We start from the raw sequence: 17,715 nt of genomic DNA on the forward strand, positions 1-17,715 counted from the left end.
TCATCTTCATTCCTTGTCCACAGACAGCCCTGTATTTAGGTATTCTAAATATTACTAGATTGGATCCAGTTTATTAAGTAATACAGCCTACTCTGTATCCATCAACTGTCTTAATCATTTACCACTCTCCACATCTTTGTGTCATTTGAAAACTTCCTCAGTAACGATTTTATGTTTTCTTTCTGGTCATTGGTAAGTTATATACCTCACGAACATGAACCAATCCCTGAAGAACTATGCTGGAAATGCAAATCACTTCTCATTAACAATTACATCAAGAAATATCAGCTAGCCAGTTTTAAATCCACTTAATGTGTGCCATATTGATTTTATATCCTTCTAGTTTATTAAACAAAATGTCCTATAGTGTAAAATGAAATGCTTTAAAGAAAATCTAAATGTATGAATTCACCACTATCACTTTTTAAAGCTCAGTTGAAAATAGTACTCCACAGGTTAAACTTCTACCCTTTTTCTCTCTTACGCAAGGCAGATTTTATTGTTCTGCACTAACATTCAATGTATGCACATTTTATTTTCCCCCAGTTCTGTTTACTCTGGGAAAAGTCATGCACTTAGGAGTAGGGATCTGCTGATCTTCTTAGTTCTGTTTTCCAAATAATTTTCTGTTTCTACCCCTAGTAATTTCTGCTTTCCTTCCCTCACAACTATTCAACCTAAGCACAGTAACACACATTCAAAATATATCTGATTTACAAAATTTGATAAAGAGGCATTGACAAGTTTAATTTCTACAAGCAGGTCTTTCCTGGAATGGTAGGCAATGATTGATTTTTAAGCTTAGTTCCACTTAAAGGAGTTTCTCTATTAAGAATCTCTTCTGTCAGCTCCCCTCAAAAACGCAAAATAACAAAAACCTTGCACGAAAGAGTGAAACTCTAAACAAAAGTTGCACCATTTCATGGTGCCCCTTTATTCCCAGAGAGATACTGGCCACTATTAAAAAGCATTCTTAATACATGTATCTGTATTTTTAACTGAAACCTAACATACCGCACTGAAAAACTAATTGATGCTTAAATTAATAAACAACTGTAAAGTATATACAAAAAAAGAGAAAAAGAAAAATCATGAAGAGCTTTTACCTGTGGATCTTTGAAATACATTTCATACAACTGTATGGTCCGCCGACTCGCTTGACTCCCATGATACACAACCACATTCAACTCTGTCCAGGTGCGGAACTCCCTTTCCCAGTTGGGAATTGTGGACAATGGTGCAATAACCAAGAAAGGACCATGGATTCCTTTCAAATATATCTCATAGAGAAACGTAATGGACTGGATAGTCTTTCCCAACCCCATTTCATCTGCTAAAATGCAGTTTCGTCTGAAAACAAGAATAAAAACCAGCTGAATCATTTATTCCCAACTTAAAATGTAGACAATCAGTAAGGCAACAACCGGAATAAACCAGATATTTCTAGAATGAAAAGGCATCATAATATTTTGCATTTTAAATTAATGTTATGATTTGTGATGCAGTCAGCATGGATATATCCCTTCTATGTACACTTCTCAAGTTCACAGGAGGGAGGAAGGAGCAGCAGGGGCATGCATGAACCCAAAGCATTTGCCACAAGAATCTATCTGAAATACTCATGTTCCACCCCAAGTTAGTTTGTATATGACTCCTGCAGCAAAAAATGAACCATGTAAATGATTCTAAAATCTCACTTTAGTAGGTTACTTTAAAAGGCTGCTATTTTAAATAAGCTATAAAAGCTTTTCCAAAGCAGGATTCAGCAGTAAGCTATGTTTTACGTACGTGTTGTACCAATTGAAAAGAAGCCAGTTTACTCCCTCCAACTGGTATTCCCTGAGTTTGTTATTGTTTTTATACTCCCTGGAACTCTCCGATTTCTTCCAGTCATCGGCAGGAGGTCGCTCCTGTTTCAAATACAGCAAATCCCATTAGTGGTTTCTAAAAGACCACATTACTTTACTATTTTCAAATAAAATCCTCTATATAGAGCCAATTCTTACCACACGCTCCATTTCTGGCTCCCTAGACATCAGTTTCTCAAATTCTTCAATCTTGGCTTGGTCGATGTCTTGCTTGAGCTCCCAAGTGCTGTCTTCATAAGGAAGCGAACACCACTTCACCAGATAATGTGTTACAGGCTTTGTTAAGACAAAAATTACATTATGTCACAATACAGAAAGAATAAAAGTGTATCCTTACAGGAGATCTGCAGGCTAGACGAAATTCAAAAAGCTGGATCAGACCTCAATGCCTGACTCAGCCACAAGAATAAGCAAACAGCAGACCGACACCTTGACAACCTAACCAAGTAAGACGAGAACCTGGAGAATGCAGGCTTACCACCAAAAAGAGCATAACACATTTGAAATCACTACAGTTAGACAAATTTAGAAGCAAAACAATGTCCACATTTCAACGCTTACAATTCTGTTCTTTCCTACATACTTAAAAATCTAATGTTTTATCAGTGTCATCAGAAACTTCACAATAAACAAATCAACCATCACCATTCACTGACAGAGCAACATGGAAACAGTGACACTGCCAGTGAAGCTTTCTATTTTCCTAGGACCAAAAAGGAATCTCCTGGAAAACAAAATCATCTTTTTTGCATAAAAAATGAAGAAACAGTGAGTTCAGGACTTCTTCTGTAACAGGTAATCTAAACAATGTCTAAACCATTATGACATTTAGCTAAGGCTCTTTCTTGCCATTTTCATTTAAATTCTGCATTAGATGCATGAACATCATATTTCTACAATATTAAATATCACTTCTTCATTGTTGTTGCTGTTTGGTTGGTTGCTTTGTTTGCTTTTTTAAATAGAGGTAACTTTAAAAAAGTTTGGAATTCTCCCTTGATCCCCTTCATTTAAGGGAAACTGTTACATTAGCCAATGTTTTCTCAAACATGTTCCTATTTTTTACACACATAAACCATGGTAGTTTCTGTAAATACTTAATAAATTCTAATTAATATATTTCTAGACAGTAAATTCTAAACACAATGTCTATATTACTAGAGATGCACTAGAAGATTTTTTTACCTCTCCGTTATCATCTGTGCTACGTGAAAAATCCATGATTCGATCAACTTCCACATAATCTGGATTAAAAAGCTCATCATCAATCTGTTCAAGGAGAGAGGCAAAAATATAAAAGATATCTCTATTAGCCCTTCCTGAGAGGAAAAATTATTATATATTTCACCAGGCAATAATATTTTGGGTCACAGTGACACAGAATTTATATTTGGCAAACTTCAACATGTTAATTGAAATGCTACAATTCAGCAAGATCATTCCCCGTGAGGGAATCAGACTTCTCAGACTTTGTTAACTGGGCCTCTTAATTACTGTGTGAAACCTTTTACTGTGAGAGAATGTTTAAGAATATTTTAAATGAAGTGTGAAATTACAATTCACTAATGAGCAATCGAAAAGGCTTATGGCATGCAATGCATTTAGCATTCTTGAAAACTACAGCTTGCAATAAAGAAATTAGAGCCTTGTACACTAAGTGCCTTTGGATTATTTTAACTACAGGAATTGTCTAGTGCTTTACAAGCAAGATTTAAAGATTAGTATTTCAAAAACAGAGAAAACACAATACATGCATACAGAGTTTCTCCAAAAATCACAATTTGTCAAGTTCATTCTTATGCCTCAAACAACTTCCAGGATTCTCTTCCATACTAAAGCATTGCATTTCATTTTATAGTTCTAAGATACGCTCTAACTGAAAAGACAGCCAAAAAGACTAAAGACTGTATATTTTAAAAGCTTTTTCTGAAACAATTACAAATTCCAAGTATTTACAGTAACTTGTGATCCACTTGGAAGCAGATTAAGAAGAGAAAATGGAAACAATTTCAGGTATCTTCACTTAGAACAGATGGAAGTTTTCAATTTGCAACAGGTTTTCATTTCAGCTTGAATGATATAGTAAAAATAAATATAAATAAATAAACACAGTAGTTCATTAAGACAACTTTTTTCCTTAAAAGACAGCATTTTTCTAAAAGGTAATCTTTCAGAGACACAAATCAGCAGATCTGGTCTTTTATTGACAGGACCCCTGCCACATTACTGCTTATGGCTCTAAGTGAAATTAAATTGATGATAAAAAGCTTTGAATCCCTAGTGAGCAGCAGTCCATAACATAGAAAAAAGCCATGCATTTCTTCTGGCATAATCAGGTCCTGAGAAAAAAGACATGGTAGTGATTCAGCCAGGCTTACGAGGCTAATAACTAGCCACTTACTTCAAGGAAAAAGACCAACCCAAACAACAGGAAAAAGTACACAGTCAGGATAGATTACCTGACTTTCATAAACTTGTAAGACTTGCATCCAGAATGCTTTGTGCTTTATACTAGAATAAGTGCTACTGATATATCACATAGTTCAAAATGTTCTGCTTTCATACAAAACAAGAATTCCTAGGAATATTCCTTAAACACCCAAAACAAACAAACAAAAAAAAATCATACTTCAGAAAGGAATTTATTCTGGCCCTGTTTTGCCTTAAACCGCTTAATCTTCTGCTGAATTCTCTTGTCTTTGTCCAGCTCTTCCACAGATGCCCACTGACAGTGAAGGTAAGAGCTAGAAGATGAAACAGAAAAAATCTTACTCAAAACTCTACTTCCATTGCACTCCTAATGTATTCCACTAATATAACTAGATCTTTCCAGCACAGCGTGGTGCTATGCTTGGAAAACCTGACACTATCTTCTTTACCATACAGGTTATTAACGAATCATTTTTGCTCCAAGTAATTATACTTACTAATATAAAAACTTGTCAGGAAATAGAATCAACTCTCACTCAAAATTTGAATACATACCCTCTATACTTAGTTTGGCACAAAACTAGGATGATTTTTATTGGACATACTTAAAACATAGTTACTATACAAGACACTTACAGTAAAGTTACTATTTAGCATTATATTCTAACAAAGAGTAAGAATTTAATAAGTTAATCAAAAGATACAAATATTTTAATACTACCATCCTGTATAATTTTTTTGTGAGAACAGCATTGTAACTCAAAATTACTTATGAGTCTTTTAAGACTGACAGAAAAAAAAACCCTTGTAAAGCAGTTCCACAGTAACAACACAGAAGAAGGAACAGTATCTCTGCCAAAGTGACTTGTCCTACTCCAAAAATTTAGTCTGTCAAAAGCTAAGACAGCACAGTTAACACAAAAGTTATGTCTATGTAATAGAACTAAACAAAGCATAATTAAGCAATTAAACATTATACAATAAACAATATAGTGCAAAGGATACCAAAATGACAGCATATTTAAAGTGAAATCAACTACGTGCAGTTAGCTACCAAAAGCATCCTTAAAGTAGATTTCTGTCTCTCAGGCAGAAAAATTGATAAAAATACACAAGGTGTGCTATTTTCCTACAAGAAAAGTGAGCTTATCCAGTTATTAAGTGTTTTATTTTAAATACTGATTGCATTGTAGTTTCAGAGTCCAGAAGTGAAACAACATGCTGCTCTCACCACAATTGCATTCCTCTCATGGAGGGGTAAAGATCCGCTGGAATATTGAAAGCCATCTCATTTTTCTGCTATCTTAGACATTTTGTTCAACATAAATCTTGCTTTTAATACAACATTAAGGGTTATTTTTGAGTAGTTTGCATACACTCTACAGTTGACCTACACAGCACAGGTGTGTGCTCATAAGCCTGCATGCATAATGAGTCTTAAAGTATGTAATAGCAGAGCAATTTTACCTATGGATTTAATTTTGGTGAGAACACAAATTAACACAACACTGTCAAAACTTGTACCACCAATGTAAGGTATTCCCCTGTTCATTTGTCACTGTTTTGGATTAAACATTAGATATGTTTAAAGTTTGATAATAATTTCTATCAGTTACAAAACCAGTTTTGAAAGCTATTTGGATAGCAATCAAAGCTGTAACTTTACTTACAAGTTTTTGTACTTGACATAGAATTCCTCTACTTCTACTTCCTCTCCGTTCTCCATCTAAAAGAAAAGAAATGTTGAAACGTGAATTAAATCTCTAAACATCCCAACTTAGTAAACAATTTAAAAAACTATCTGAGATATGGACTATGGTCCCCACACAGATACACAAGTGGAGGTGTAGGAAAAGGTTTGTGGGGGAGGACATGGGCGAGGAGTTTCCTCCAGCTGCTTACCCAAGTACATACTGCACTGCTTACTACAACTTCCAAGACATGAATCATTTGAACTCCTCCCTAACCACATGCAGCTTCATTCACAACCTCACCCCAAATCTGGCTTTCTGCCAAACCCACAGTGTTAAGTAGAAGCCAAGTGTACCATTTTCTCAGGCAGCAGCCAATTAGCAACTGCACTCCTGAATGCCATATGTATTATTTTTGGCTGGCTCATGGCAACTTTACATTGTGGGTTTTGTAATGTTTTAAAAAAGATTTTTAAAGGGGGTTTATTCCTCCATATAGTTAATAACTCCAAACAAGAAGCCATATAAAACTAAACCTTATACCTCTGCTAGAATTGTAGTGCATCAGTGTTCATGACTTTAGTTTTACTCAATGGTGCAATTAAATTCACTCAGGCAAGATGTCTCACATACAGAGCAGCCAAATTAAATTAACACCCAAAAACTACATTTAAAGCAAGGTTAAAGTTGTGACATAAACCAGCAAAACCAAGGGCATTCAGTGCTAAGAGTTGAGCTACCCTTAACTTATCCCTAGTGTCAAAGTATTGCATAACATATGGCATGTAATACTTTGTTGAATTACTCCTTAACCCAGCCATAGGACAAAATAAGGACAGTGCACCATGCACACATTTAGAATTCAGTTAATGTCACAACATTAACTGTTTGTTTTTACTAATGAACTTTAGGAAGATTTTTAACAGAGCAGCATTTTCTGGTTCATACATTTCATCAGGGACAACATCATCTGTAATAAATACTGTATATGCAGCATTAAATAGGCAAAACTGTTGACTGCTGTATAACTAACAATTTTTGTATTTATATATATATATATTTAAAATATATATACACACACACAAGAGGGACTACTCTAAAACTTGAATTGCCATATTTAGTTGCTGGCTAGATTTTACCTCCACAGCAGTGCAATTAAATAACAACAGTAGCAGCTGCATTAAACTGTGTTCTAGCACAGTGAAATTCATGCATTCCCAGTCCCTGATTCACACAGTATTCCTTTACTTCCTGAGTAGCAAGGGAGTTTCAGTTTAGCATTTACATCATTCCAGTACAGTCTGTTTGTATTCCTTCCTAGAGAGAGAAACAATAGTAGCTTCTACCTATTTTTCCCTAAAGAAATGGAAGAAGATTACTGGTGCTACCTCTTGATCTTGAATCTTCCATCAAAGAAGACAAGCTCTCCAAACCATCCCCTAAACCCAAATACAGGGGGAAAATTCTCTGACACTTACAAAGACACTGTTAAAGGAAGGAATCTGAAGACCATAAAGATTCTTTTTAAACAAAAAATTCAGAATACTCTTTCTCAAGATGATATTAATATTTAGAGATCAAAACTGCATTGAAAAAGGAAGCTAGAGATCACAGTATTGGAACCTATTCGCTGCCCTGAGGCAAAATTAGTCTTTAAGAAGTCAACCCTAATTTTAAGACATTAACTTCTTTTATTATCTAAAATGTATTACAGCCAAGTCTCTTTGATTACTGTTAAACCAGAATCCTTTGAGATCCATCAGTATTACAATGACAACATCATTAAACACCTTTACATAGAGGTTTCATATTAACCAACTTCACTTCCCTCAGCAGCGTTTCAGTCAAACATATTTTCTGTCAGCTGCCAACTTAATAACAATAATTTACAATGCACATCTTGATAAATTCTGTAACTCTAATAAGTAAAACACAATTTTGTATTGTCTAATAGGTAATAATTGGTCTATGTTATTAGATGTTCCATGAGAGTGCATCAAAGATTCACCTAAGCAAAAAGTGCTTCAGAAAAAATATTTTAGAAATCTTGGTCTGGCATTCAGCACTTATGCCCTCCTCCAAAATTTTAATCAATTTAACACTGTCAGCACACAAGCAGAGGTTAACAATACATCACTTTAGGGTATATGAGACAACAGCTTATGCCTCTGATGTCACTGTGCACTCTTTACTACCTGTACACTTACATTAACCAGGTAAAAAGGTGAGATAGAACATTTATGCAAAATTCTCCCCAAACTGATTACACAGACATCCTAAAATAACACACAGCAGACTTGGGCAATGCAGGACACTTCAAATTATCACTTCCAGGTGTGGCCAGGATCTGATTCACAGTGTCTGCAGATAATTGAAGAAATAAATGACCCCTTTATTCAAGCAAATACTTAAAAGCACATAATCTGTGCCATTGCCACAGAGGTGATACAGCAACACTATTAACACAAAAGTTGGTTGTATAAAGCACTCGGGTGTAGAAACAAAAGCTTGAGGAAAAAAAAGCCAGAAAAAAAACCCCAAAAAAACCTAAGAAAAAAAAAAAAAAAAAACCATGAAAAAAACCCAAAGCACCACACTATCAACTACCAGAAAAAAAGCAGACAGAAGACATTAATAACAATTGCAAAGCACCACAAAAAAACCCAATCACTTCAATTGATACACAGCACAAAATCTAAAACTGATCAGTTTAGGAAGAGATGCAGGTATCATACACATTTCCATTAGTTCTAATTCTCACATTACTAGTAGGCAAAAAGAGACTTTCACAAGTCTAACATGCAAGTACAGGGCTCTACAAACCCCCTGTCTTTCCAAAATACGTGCTACTTCTGCTGGATAGCATAATTAGTTCTAGCTATTCCTTTTCAAAGTTAAGAAGCAGGAATTCAAAGAGGACTGAATGAAAAATTTCAACATCCAAATTCCTCAGGTTTGGAAAGAGAGTGATACATGCACTTTATGCTTTCTGCAAGAAGAAAGAGTATTCAAGAGAATTCAAATTTCCACATTAGGAACAACTGTGAAAAACAATCTTTTTTACTTCAAACAGGAACTCAGTTCTACCTTTTACTCTGTATGTTTCAAAAATGGCTGCAAATACAGTGCTGCATCCTATCTGGCAACTCCAGAGCTAGACTACGGCTATTTCTCAGACAACCAGCATGATTTTACTATAGGAGTACTGCTCCAAAAGCATACTCATTATCTAATGTCCTTTACTTGAATGCAACATCTTTGTTACAACCTAATGCACTGAAAGGTTTCCTAGTCAAGCCTCTCCTTGTGTTTATTTTATGCACTGGTCCTGATCACAGCAATTTTACTTTGATTAGTAATCTAACAACCAGGGTTTTGATGACGTTAGTAAGAGTGTAAAAGACCTTTAATAAAAGCACAGTTGGATACTTCAGATGTTAAATATTAACATCCTGAATTCCATCTCTTTTTTTGAAATTTGGAGAAGAGGGTTGGGGAGAAGAGCAGGGAAAGAAGAGACACCCCTCAAACCTGCAAATACAATCCATAAAAAACATTAAAGAAAAAGCTCAAAATAGAGCTTGCCTCCAGCAGAGCTTGCAATCAAAGACATGTAGGCAGCAGACCAACTACTTCCCACAAACTGCAGCAAAATACACACTCCCCATGAGTAATCACACCTTTGTTTGCAGGGGAGAGGAAGAAGGGAAGAATAATTGGCGAAAAACAGCTTCCCCTGTAAAGACATTTATGAAAGGACCACATCCTCCTCTCCTGCCTAGTAGACCATCAGGACAAGTAAATACTCACTTTATATTGCCTCAAGTTTATCTGAAAAATAAGCCTATGATTTGAAACACAAAATAGAGCTCTAGACTTAAAAAAAAAAACAACCAAAAAACACCAAACAGAAAAAGCACTCCAAAAAGCCTTAGAAGCCTATGCTGTAAGATGCATAAACAGGCCAGATTGAACCACAGGAACTAAAGATATTAAATGAATGTAGGTTTACAAAATTGTTAATGATGTTAGGACACTAGTAAAAGAATTGAATACATACATCCCACCCTACCCAAGAAAACCAAGCAAAAACCCAAAAACAAACACCAAACCACCACAACATTGAAAAAAAATCCATTAATAAAGGCAAATTTCCTTTCTCCAATTTGAAAATTAACACTGAGGTAAAGATGAATTACTGGTTAACAAAGATCAGTATGATGCTGTATCAGTCTAAGTCAGACAGTTTTCTGTCCAACTGTAGTATAAGTCAAAGAATTAGCTCCACAAAAGAGTCTACAAATATAATCATGCCCTTTTTGGAATAAGTTCTTTTTTACTTCCTTCTCAGAGTTCTAATACCTTGGAAGTGCAAAGGCCAATCAAGTTGAGAAGCAGATTAGAAAAATCTGTAAGCAATATAAGAACTTAACTAGGAGCCAGGGCAGAATTACAAGGGTACCACACTGAACTTGAGTGTTTCTTTCACCATCTTAGCATAGTGACAAGGAAGATATTAATCACTTGTGTATACATCATACTTGGTCATGTGAATTTGTTTCAGCTGCTAAGCACAACGACCATCAAAAGATGCAAAAATTATGGGCAAGGGTTTTTGAGTTCTTTCATTCCTCAGACTATGGAATTCTATGGAATATCACTCTGAAGAGCAGCGAAGATTTCACCCATGCATGTATATTTGCAAAAATCAAATTTTTCATCCAAAAAAAGCAAGAAACAAGTAAAAGATTAAACAATCTGTTTTGTGTATGTCTACCAAAAAACATGTTACATACCATCTGAATACACTTTCAGGGATCCTACTCTATTCAACAGAACAGTTTTTTAATTGGGAATATCCAAAGTATTTTAAGAACTCAGTAAGGGCTTCAGCAGAAATATGCTTAGCCTATTTAAAATATGCGGGGAAGGATATTTGTTTTACCTTTTTCTTGACTAAACGGCTACTCATTATTTTCTCCACAATAGGACCTTCAGCATCAGCAGATTCCTACATCATAAATAGCAAACAAGAGTTATGGGAGTGCATCTTTGTTAAAGACTTCCTTCATTAGAAAAACTTTAAAATAATTTTTTGTAACAGAAGAGGACATTCTCTCCCCCTAGCACGAGAATTTTGAGTATTCAAAGAGATTTAATAACATAATGAAGGATTGAGGAATACTTGTTTAAGCCCATTTTTAAGACCTAGTGCAACTCCAGCTCTGTCAGTTAAGAAAGCTGATATGCATAGATAAACAGATGTAACAACACAAGCAGTTCCCCTGTCCTAAAATAACACATGCTTTCAGCACCATACAGTCTAAACTGCAGATGATGTTCAGAAGCTCTAGCTGGCTGTGCAGATGTCCACACGATCACTCTCTAAACTGCCTGCAATTCTCTATTACATTAATTCACTATTACAACGGGAGGCAAACCATCCCAATTCTCCTTCTGATAAGACACAATTAACAATGGAGATCACATACAATATTTCACAAGGCTTAACAAATTGCCAAATGAAATACTAAAGAACGTGGATATATTCTCCAATAGGTCATCAGTTAAATGAAGTAGTTCTTTGAAAAAGCACTACAAAACAATGAGATTGTTACAACAGTCATTCCTACAGTATTACCCCTCATCTTATTCAAACTATTTTATCCATCATTTACATTGCACAGAGAATAAAGTGTACCCTGCTGGGTACTACAAGGCAGTAATTTCATAAAGGAGTTCTTATGGTTCCTAGCAGCAGGGGACAAGCTTGAGTGGTTTATTAAAGTCACAGAAGCCAGACCACTGAATTCACAGAAGTACATTCTAGATTTCTAGCAGTACAGTTTAGGTTTCCTTTGGCTAGGGACCACTAATTTCAAAGAACTTAGCTTGAACTTTCAAGCTGTATATCATCAGCTTGCAAACAAAGCCATGAGTTGATATATTCTTTAAGAATGTAAAAACTAATGCCTTCTGGCACATTCTATCAATCATATAATGTACGAATATCACTCAGGAAAGGGGCACATATTTGATCTCTGAATGCTGCAATTATAGCCACCTTTCCAGTCTGTTCATATCTGACCTGTTGCTCTGACTGAGAAGTATTTGAAGGAGAGTCTCTTCCAGCAGCATCAGCATCATCAGCCTCCTCATCTGAAATCTTGAACTCCAGGTCTTCGGTATAACGCTTCCTCTTCACCTGCCTGCTGGAGCGTCGTTTCTGAACAGAAAGCATTCATATTTTTTCATGAGAAACAAAGCTGATAAGAAGCAGAATAACTGAGAAAACTTCTCTGTGTGTCTCAAATACATTAGTGTGCAGTAAATGCTAAAATTTCTACAACACCCTGGTAGAAAGAGTGGACTCAGGACACTACTATTCTGAATTCCTGCCTGTTAGCCGTTCTTAAATTCTGTAGGCAAAACCCAACAAAAACCTAAAATTAAACAAAAATCAACCTCAAATAAAAATCGACTTTATGCTTGTTCCAAGTTGGAAAGTGGGGGGGGGGTGGGGGGGTGTATTTTTTCCACTTTTTTTAACATTACTAAAACAGCATTAAAAAAATAGGAAGCCTATCTCAGAAAGCAATTAAAAACCAAAAAGCTGCACCTATCCATTTACATCTGTAACAAACTTTGACAGATGGCCAATGCAGGAGCCAAACACCACCTTTCCACAGCACTGTGTTGCTAAGCAGTGACAACACACTTTCTTCCTCTCCCCATCCACCCAGTTGTACTGGGATTATCTTGTAGGGGAAACACAATGAAATACTATTTTCCTCACTTCACTGACCCAGCACTGTTCAGAAAAGCATCCTGCAGCACAGCATGGGAAAAGACCCCAAACTAGTAGAGAATGGAAAACTTGAACCACCCCAAATTGAAAGCATGATTTCTCTGCTCCCATACCCTCACCACCAGGATGAGATAAAGCTTCAGCAGTACTGCTCAAAACAACCAGTAAAATACAGAGGCATGCATTTGACGGAATTTGCAACTTGATGTCCAGTGCTGGGTATTGTTTTCACAACAATAAAATTCAACTTCCCAGATAGTCTGCATCAGTTTATATATTTGAAAAGCTGTAAGCATATGTTGCTGAAAACTGTCAACTAAGCTTCAAATATCTTAATGTATACATTAAAATCATGTTGACTATCAAGTGTTAAAAAAGCCTCCACTTTAATGACTTGATACACTACTTATTTATATATTTTACATTACTTATTTATACATCTTTCTCAGCCACTGCACATCTCCACTGATACATGCAAATACTTATGTAGCTTGTTTAACAGACTTACACACCTGAGTCTCTCAATATACATAGGCAAAGTCAAATACTTTTAGATACCTAATCATACTTTTTAAAGCATAAATACCTGGTGCACTTTACAAAATTATATATTATTTATTTAGCTGAAAATGAAATTTTTGAGTGAAAGTTAAGCTTACATTACCCTTTTAAACAATGGTGATGTGATGTCTACCTTTAACACAGTAACTTATGGGGGTTTCCACAAAACAATATTTTTATACTTCAAAATAGTAACACTTGACAAATTTGCATCTTGATTTACATGATCACTGATGGGAAAATACCAATTTTCTTCTGACTCTGTAGGTAAGTCTTACCATTATTTTTGGTGCCAAAAATCTCTTCTTCCATTTCCCTAACCGAAAGAATATCTAAAACATAATGGTAGCCTTTATTTGATATTTCTTTGACTTGATGAACTTCCTGTTTCCTCTTATATTCATATGTAGTTTTGCAATATTTATGCACTGTTGACAGATACTGCACATATATTTACCTGCATCTGATTAACTCATTAACTGATCTACAGGCAGGAAGGTGAGTAATAGGTTTGATAATGGAATGTAAAAAACCTGCATAACACACAAGTATTTCTCCTCTTTAAAGAAAACAATGTATCACTCTGTATTACTACATAATATCCCTACAGAAGGCTGAGGATTTTACCTTAAGAATGCAACTGTGTCTTAGACAACTGAGTAACATCAATCAGGGTTGAGAAATGCATAACAAGTTTATTAACTGTAGCTGTTCCCAGCAAACATGGTTGGAACCATTTCCTAAGTTTATTCAAAGAAATGCATTATAGCACGCACAGAATGAGAAAGTACTAAGAAAACAAAGTTTCCTGAAATACTTTGTTATATTTAATTAAAATGTGATACAAGTGCCCTAGGATTTCTATTTCTAGAAAAAAAAAATATTAAAACTCAAACATAATGTTTATCACCCAATTGTGTCTGACAAAAAGAAAGTTTTTGTTCCACTAGATTGAAAACAAGCAAACCATGCAGAAATGTTGAATTGTAAATGGAATATAATCACCTACAAATTAACCCAAAAAACCCATCCAAAGTCCTGAAGTTTCTTCATCTTTTGCCAGTGCCATTAATCAGGCCAGAAGAGATTTGCAGCACAGAACAGAAAACTTAATGCTTCAAACATTTTAAAATCTGCATGGTTTAACTCAACTTCTCTAATTCAGAAAACACAGTCTGAAGGAGTCAGGAAGAACACAGTCTTCTACTGCTTCTTTTATTTTTAACTAGAATATACTAGATCACTCACATTTCATTATTTACTATATTCTTCTTGAAAATAGTAGGAGGAAGGGGGCATAAACCATGCTTTTGTAGGACAGCTGTCTGCCAAAGTCTTCACCAGGCTGCTTTGACTATTCCAAATTGATCATTGGTCTGAACATCTCTTATAACCAGAAGCAAACCATCCACAACCTGACGTGCAATGGACAAATGCAGTGGATTTCATATACACTGGTATGACTACATAGGAGTCTCATACCTTCCCCACCATAATTTACCCCTACCTCTTCATGAGAGGATTCTTTTTTTTTACTGCCCACTCAAAACACCACCAGCAGAAGCAAGCCAGATGACCATTTCTTAACATGTCAAATGACAGAGTATATAAAACTTGTCATATATGCTACTCTATTTCCAGATTTGCTTTATGTGAAACAAAGTCTGGACAGAAAGTGATAGGTAATGCAGTGGTCAAGAGAAATTAATCAGTGTGAGCCCATGACTGGCAGTCCTGCAAAACAAGCCCTACATCCACTAAAGCAGTGTAGCTACAAGTGCCTGACATGCATGTTTCCAGCACTCTGCTCTGTCATGTCCGATTCTTGATTTCAGAATGTTTGCAAAGCCAATGCAAGAATAAACACTGAGCTTATAAGCAAGACCTTGTAATAGTGCATTAAGTCTACAGAACAGAACTTTCAGCATCATAACTGCAAGAGTAATCAAAGAGAATGTGCGAAAACTCAGCAGCACCGTACCATATCTGCAAGAAACAAGACTATAAAGCAGAATTATGATGAAAAATACTTGTTTTACTTGTTTTTGTAAAATGTTCACCATGGTGATTTTCAGTTCTCACCTTTTTGTAAACAACACAGAAATTATCCAAATATCCCTATCTCTACAACAAAGACCATGAAAACTATTGCTTTATGCTTCTAAGTTGGCAAAGTCTACAATGAACTTCAAGAATAGCATTACCTGAACCCCTGAATCATCTTCATCTTCAGGATGAGGTGATGGTGGTGGAGTTTTTTCCAAATCTGAGTTTTCAGAACCTTCCTTTCCCTTAACCTTTTTCTTCGCAGCACTGGCTTCTGAATCTTGCTTCTTGTTACTGAAACAGAGGTATTCTTAATCAGTTTTTGTAGAAAAATATAAGCAAGAGTTGTTTAAAAAACAGTTGATCTGTGAGATGTTTGTTTTGAGTGACTTCATTATTTTCAACTGCCTTTCTGAAGTATTTCAAAGTAACTGCAAAATCAGTGATGTAGAGGCCATCACTACACGTGCCTTAACAGGCACCTCACTTCTTTCCTTCAAGACCTTAGACAGTGACACTCGATGTGTACTCAACAAGAAACTAAAAATGAGATGGGAAAGGAAGAGCTGCTCTCTTCAGAACATGTATTTTCTGAAAGCAGGGTTTGGACAATCTGACACATGAGAAGAGAAACAGGATTATGCATGTGCTTGTCTTTTATTAACCATGCAGCCCAGGTAAGCAGAACAAGAGCAAGCATTACCAAAACAAAGGACTGAATTCATCTTCTTCTACAATCCCTGCTATTTCCAAGCAGGAAATGCTCTTGAATGTCAGTGCTGAGGGCACCCATACAGCTTCAATGCGTACAACTGCAGCTTGTACAGGGAGAAAAACACCATGCTAGCATCTCGGCATCTACACAATACTAGAAACCTATATCCACTGACCATGATGTTTTGAGGGTTGTTCCTTCCCTTCCTCCCCCATGAAAATGTTCATCACCTGAAGAGCTGGGACTGCATGTCTCCAGCTGCACTCACAGGCTTGGAAATGGGTAAAGACGTATGTATCAAAATACAGCTTTAAATACACCATCACCAAATCACAAACTGAGATGATCTGCAGCATGGCAGGGCTGAAATTTTTAAATGGCAACAAAAATCGATGGTAGAAGTTAGTATTTTAAAGCACATCTAGCCTTTGAGTCTGAGGCAGGTTTTTACTAGTTTTTTGTGGTCAGCTCCCAGCAGCCCATTCCCAGTGTGAGGGGCTTGCTAAGGGAAGTTGCTGAGACAGCTGACAGCAGAGCTGGGTGCTGGTACCTGACACATGGCAGGTCACCAAGCACTATATCAGACGCTTTTATATGGCTTCTACATTCTCATCACTTTATTTTCATACCTGGGAAACTGCCCAGGGTTTGTTTTTTCTTCATGATCCTCATATTTGTAATTTCTCATTTAAACTTCAGCTTTAAGTTTGTTCATTATGATCAGCACATTAGCCCACCAACAGTGTATTTTGGAGCTGTAATTTAACATTTTCCAATACAGTCACATGTCTCTTCAGGACTGTGACAACTCAGCTACAGTATTTTCTCCTTACAGCCTATGCGTAAACTAGCACTGATTTCCAAGTATTAAAATGTAATTTAAAAACATTCACAAATGAAAGTACTTAGTTTTGAACATGGATTCGTATTATTGCAAAATTGTCTCTACTTAGCCCTGCTGATGCCATATCTGGAGTACTGTGTCCTGTTCTGGACTCCTCAGTGGAACAAAGACAAGGAGCTAGTGAACATGATACAGAAGAAGGGGACAGTGATGATTATGGGTCTGGAGCATCTCTCCTATGAGGAGAGACTTTGGGAGCTGGGTCTATTTAAAGAGAAGACTGGGACTAGATAATCTACAGAAGTTGCTTCCATTCCTAACAATTCTGTGATTCATTAATGCATATAAGTATCTCAATACTAGGTACCAAGAGGATGGTGCCAGACCCTCTTCACTGGTGCACAGTGACAGGACAAGGAGCAACGGCCAGAAACAAAACCAGAAGTTTCACTTCAACATGAGGAAGAACTTCCTTACATTGAGGGTGGCAGAGCACTGGAACAGGCTACCCAGGGAGGTTGTGAAGTCTCCTTCTCTGGAGACATTCAAAATCCACCTGGACACCTTCCTGTGTCACCTGCTCTAGGTGACCCTGACTTGGCAGGGGGCTTGGATGAGATGATGTCCAGAGGTGCCTTCCAACCGTAACAAGTCTGTGATCCTGTGAAATTAACAGGATTCGACACAGCTCAAAAAGAAGCCTATCTTAAACTGTGACAATTATAAAATAAAAAAAAAAAAAAAAAAAAAAA

General features: G+C 36.2%; 1 protein-coding gene across 9 annotated transcripts in view; it reads right to left on the minus strand.

The window, feature by feature from the left end:
- CHD7 (chromodomain helicase DNA binding protein 7) overlaps positions 1-17,715 on the minus strand; it is a 132,504-nt gene that overhangs the window by 34,280 nt on the left and 80,509 nt on the right. For all 9 annotated transcript variants that reach the window (XM_021555652.2, XM_021555654.2, XM_021555647.2 and 6 more), the window contains 9 exons: positions 15,563-15,698; positions 12,078-12,215; positions 10,935-11,000; positions 5,969-6,024; positions 4,498-4,612; positions 3,054-3,137; positions 2,007-2,144; positions 1,789-1,910; positions 1,107-1,350 (listed from right to left, as the gene is read on the minus strand). In XM_021555652.2, coding sequence (XP_021411327.2) covers positions 1,107-1,350; positions 1,789-1,910; positions 2,007-2,144; positions 3,054-3,137; positions 4,498-4,612; positions 5,969-6,024; positions 10,935-11,000; positions 12,078-12,215; positions 15,563-15,698 — 1,099 coding nt within the window. The remainder of the gene's footprint in view (positions 1-1,106; positions 1,351-1,788; positions 1,911-2,006; positions 2,145-3,053; positions 3,138-4,497; positions 4,613-5,968; positions 6,025-10,934; positions 11,001-12,077; positions 12,216-15,562; positions 15,699-17,715) is intronic.

The sequence above is a fragment of the Lonchura striata genome, chromosome 1 (genome assembly GCF_046129695.1).
Source record: "Lonchura striata isolate bLonStr1 chromosome 1, bLonStr1.mat, whole genome shotgun sequence".
Classification (NCBI taxonomy): Eukaryota; Metazoa; Chordata; class Aves; order Passeriformes; family Estrildidae; genus Lonchura; species Lonchura striata.